At 38.7% G+C, this 4,743-nt stretch overlaps 2 protein-coding genes across 2 annotated transcripts; one reads left to right on the forward strand and one right to left on the reverse strand.

The window, feature by feature from the left end:
• Nucleotides 1-218: 218 nt before the first annotated feature.
• LOC143956530 (uncharacterized) lies at nt 219-2,811 on the reverse strand. Its single transcript, XM_077466728.1, has 3 exons — nt 2,461-2,811; nt 1,760-2,189; nt 219-725 (listed from the first exon to the last, which is right to left on the reverse strand). The coding sequence occupies exons 2-3, from the start codon at nt 2,183-2,185 to the stop codon at nt 300-302; spliced, it is 852 nt and encodes a 283-aa protein (XP_077322854.1). The 5' UTR covers nt 2,186-2,189; nt 2,461-2,811; the 3' UTR covers nt 219-299.
• LOC143956531 (uncharacterized) lies at nt 2,800-4,362 on the forward strand. The gene is made up of 3 exons (XM_077466729.1): nt 2,800-3,154; nt 3,458-3,601; nt 3,692-4,362. The coding sequence occupies exons 1-3, from the start codon at nt 2,803-2,805 to the stop codon at nt 3,859-3,861; spliced, it is 666 nt and encodes a 221-aa protein (XP_077322855.1). The 5' UTR covers nt 2,800-2,802; the 3' UTR covers nt 3,862-4,362.
• The last annotated feature ends 381 nt before the right edge of the window (nt 4,363-4,743 follow it).

Consider the following 4,743-nt stretch of genomic DNA (forward strand, 5'->3'; position numbering starts at 1 on the left):
TCGAATTATACCGGAGACGTGTGAGGCCATAATAAAAGTGCTCCAACCACAGTATTTAAAGGTATGAAAACATGTTGAACTGTCAGAGTTCTATTACATGACTAAAAATGAAACAAAGTTTAAATATGTAAAATCAACAATGTGTCTAAAATGGCCAAAAACACAATTTCTTCTAAGAAAATACATAACAAGAAGTACACCATTTCCAAAAAGAGACGTTTTGAAACAGAATCTATTTTTTATTTAACAACAATAACCATTTTAATTTTAACAAGAACAGTAAAGAAATTTTTTTTTATTCACAAATTCGTATAATGGGGATCACGAAACCAAGGACCTTGATGGTGTTCCTGGTTCATTGGCCAGCTCGTGGTTCCATGTTGTTGGGATGTCTGCCAGTTTGGGACAGATGGTGCAGGTTGATGGTATGTACAACCTTGATACCCTATAACATCGGTGTTTGGGGTAAGATGCCCCTTAAGTCCAATGCCCATCATTTTATGCAGCAGAGGTTCAAATAAGTCACGCTGCTGCATAGTCATCCTGCGTAACTTGTGTGCAACAAGATAACCCACAGCATCACACTCATCATCCTTCTGTTCCATAATGGATGATGCATTCCTTAATAAAGTGGAAGTGTCCAAATCTGAAGTCTTCCTTTTTTTTCCCCTCTGAGCACTCAGACCCGATGGCCCTGGCTGCTCTGGTACTGGGCTTGGAGTATCCTATAGAAAATAATGTAAAAAGTAATTAATAAATCAATTACCATGAATGCTAAATATTCCTATGTCTTTTTTGCCAACAGTTTCCCACAAATTCCCAGGAATGGAAAGAGCTTGCTAAAGAATTCCAGGATATGTGGAATTTCCCGAATTGTGGTGGTGCAATAGATGGGAAACATGTAAGGATCATCCCACCAGCGAATTCAGGATCCTACTATTACAACTACAAAGGGTTCTTTAGCATAATATTAATGGCGATCGTCAATGCAAAATATGAATTCATATACCTGGACATAGGGAAAAATGGTAGAAACTCAGATGGAGGAGTAATACAGCGGAGTGAATTCCTAAACAGACTGAAAGGAGGTGTTTTGCATCTTCCATCTTCAAGTGAAACCGTGGAAGGACTAAATTTCGTCTTTATTGGGGATGACGCATTTGCTTTGCATGAACATCTTTTGAAACCGTATCCCTTACGTAATTTAACAGCTCAACAGAAGATATTCAATTATCGTCTGTCCAGGGCAAGGCGGGTGGTTGAAAATGCGTTCGGCATTATGGCCAGCAGATTCAGAATCTTCCACACTGCTATGAATGTAGCAGTGGAAAAAGTGGACATCATCGTGAAGTGCTGTTGTATGCTACACAATTTTTTACGAAGCACAACAGTGTCATACATGCCAACATCTGCAGTTGATATGGAAGACATTACCAGTGGGACAATTGTACCAGGTGACTGGCGAAACGACAGCACTGGTTTGCAAAATTTAGCTCCTGCAAGGCCTAGCTTACCAACTGCCAGTGCACGTCAGAATCGACAAAATTATACTGATTATTTTGTAGGCAGGGGGGCAGTTGCATGGCAGGATTGTATCTAGCTTTAGATAATATGGATTGGGGACAGTGGAAGACAGTGGAAGAAGTTTTGGTTAGACTTTCAGTTTAAAAATATTCATGCAAAAAAGTACAGTAGTGCACAATTTCTTCACTACCCTATTGCCAGTTGTTTAAATAAAGAATATACAACATATAGTTACCTGTGTCTGTGTTTGGGATATATCCTCCGCTTCAGATAATGCACCGGAGTCTGATGGGCCACTTGCTTCCAGAGTACAATGGGACTCTCTGGGATTATCGGAATCAGCTAGGAACATGAGGTCTTTGAAGTACCACAAACGTGGCACATATACATCCTCAGCTCCTGCACCAGATTTCTTGGAGGCTTGTATTTTTTTATATTCCTTTTTAAACACAGTGCGCAAGTTTGCAATTTTGTTTTTTACATAATCTTCAGTTGGTTCAATACACACTGCTTTACATAACTCTTTGAGTTCTTTTAAAGCTTCATCACGCTTATAACGATTGGAATAATCTCTGGATCTCACATCCCATAGGCAGGATAATTCACGGTATTTGTCGATAAATTGGGGTAGGAAATCGGGTGATGTAAATTTGGAAGCCATTGTCCTTTAAATAAAAAAAAACATGAATTAAATATATATATATATCTAAATTACATGCTTAAAGTTTTATAATACATGTCTAGAATTGGACAAATGGCCATTTAGAACATCCAGCTCCAATAATTAAAGTGTAGCAATAATACAATACAATAATACAAAAATTGTAGTGTAGCAATAATACAATACAATAAAACAATCAAAGGTATTTACATCAATCACACACACATCCACGGGCACATTAAATAATCAAAGTATAGTCCCCAGATCAAACTTACCTCAGGTATCTCCGTTTGTATTATCGTTTATCAAACGAATATTACTCGAATATTCTTTCATACGTGACGTCACGAAACCGCGTATGTTCGTATTATCACATGCGATGTATCTTGTACAAGCCACACCTCTTCTTTAATACAGTGCACAGTTGCAGACCTCATGGCAGAGCACATGGTATCTCCGTTTGTATTATCGTTTATCAAACGAATATTACTCGAATATTCTTTCATACGTGACGTCACGAAACCGCGTATGTTCGTATTATCACATGCGATGTATCTTGTACAAGCCACACCTCTTCTTTAATACAGTGCACAGTTGCAGACCTCATAGCAGAGCACATGGCAGATTCTCCAGATGCAGGGCCCCAGATAGTGCAAAGAGAGGAGATTGTGGAGGGAAGTCGGCCAGTAAGTGCAGTCACCAGAAGAAGAAGGAAGAAAGCCAGCAATATGACTTTCGAGGAGATGGTGGACATGGTGAATATTCTGCAGAAGAAGGATTATGATTGTCGTGAGCATGTATACAGCAACATGAACATACGCAAAGATGCAATATTAGAGAAGGTGCAACATGTTTTACGCAAACGCCATGGCAGTGAACGCACAAAAGACCAGTTAAGAAAGCGATGGTCTGACCTGAAATTAAGAGAAGAAAGTCAGCTTAGAAAGATCAACAAAATAATCGACAAAAGTAAGTACTTTATTTTTGGTGTGCATGTATTTATTATGTTTTTGTATGCATAAAGTCAAGCAACCTACTGCAATTCGTGAAAGCAGACACACACATAAAGATTGCATATACAGAACATAACACTCATATTTTCTGAGTGTTATGTTCTGTATATGCAATCTTTATGTGCGTGTCTGCTTTCACTCATTTTACTTGGGAATTGCAGTAGGTTGCTTGACTTTATGTTTGAAAATGTAACAATGGTATTGCAATGCTTGACTTGCACCTAAAAGTATATATATATATATATATTGCATTTAATAGGAAGCCGAAAAAAGAAACATGGAGAGGTGGAAATAGTACATGAGGATGTGGAGCAGACAAGTGCACAGACTGACATGGCAACAGACACAACTGTAATCGTACTGACGCCTGTTGAAGATGAGAGCAGCCATGTGTCCACTTCAGGTAAATTATATTTTTATTATTTTTGTTTAAATGAGCTATTTTTGAAATTTATTTTCAAAATTTTTATTTAAGTTTTTGTTTTTTTTATAGCTGTTCGATCATCTACTTCAAGCAGCTCAACTTCTGACAGTAGTACATCAGCAAACCGAATTATTGCAGATTTAAAGTCATTACATGCTGACATTGAGAATGTTCGCACTACCCTGAATTCTTTTCCACGCAGAATTTCAGAGATCCTTGAGCAATTATCTACATTTTGAATGGGTTTAGACGTTTAGCTTGTTTTTCATGCATACCCTGGTTCTTTTTTGCACATGCAACTTTTGTTTTATATACCAATAGGGGATTATTTACTAAAGGAAAATCTACTTTGCACAAGTGCGCTTGGAAGTGCAGTTGCTGTAGATCTGACGGGGGCATGCAAGGACAATAAAAAAACAGCATTTTACCTTGCATATGATTGGTTGTTAAAATCAGCAGAGCTTCCCCTCATTTCAGATCTAGAACAACTACTTCCAAGTGCACTTTCAGTGCACTTGTGCAAAGTGGATTTGCCTATCATAAATAACTCCTATAGTGTTCTTGTCTATTTGTAGGCAATGTTTTGGCTGCACTACTACTGTACAAATCACATAGTTATTTTTTAAAAAGAGTTTATATTATATTTTTGTATTTGAAACTTTATATTTTCAAAAAACGGGTACACGCATGAAACCATTCCTTTTTTTTGGTTTGGCACAATAAATCTGTGCTTGTTTGAATTTGGTGTGTAGTGTCTTTATTTTAATCATTATGTGCATTATGTCACCTCTATTCCCCACACTTGATGTTATACATGATTTGAAATGTATCTGGGGCCCTGCATCTGGAGAATCTGCCATGTGAGATCATCTCTCAGCGCCGCTCTCCTTCCTCGCACAGACAGTGCGAGAGGGGAGAGATGAACGGCTGCAGCGGCAGCCGTTCTGCCTGTGAGAGAAAAAAAATTTAAAAAATAAAATAAAGTGCCATCCTCCCCTAGCAGTGCCATCCTCCCCCAGCAGTGCCATCCACCCCCAGCAGTGCCATCCACCCCCAGCAGTGCCATCCGCCCCAGTGCCATCTGCCCCAGTGCCATCTGCCCCAGTGCCATCCACCCCAGT

The sequence above is a fragment of the Lithobates pipiens genome, unplaced genomic scaffold (assembly GCF_037356315.1).
Source record: "Lithobates pipiens isolate NorthernLeopardFrog02 unplaced genomic scaffold, aLitPip1_a1.2 Scaffold_37, whole genome shotgun sequence".
Taxonomy (NCBI): domain Eukaryota; kingdom Metazoa; phylum Chordata; class Amphibia; order Anura; family Ranidae; genus Lithobates; species Lithobates pipiens.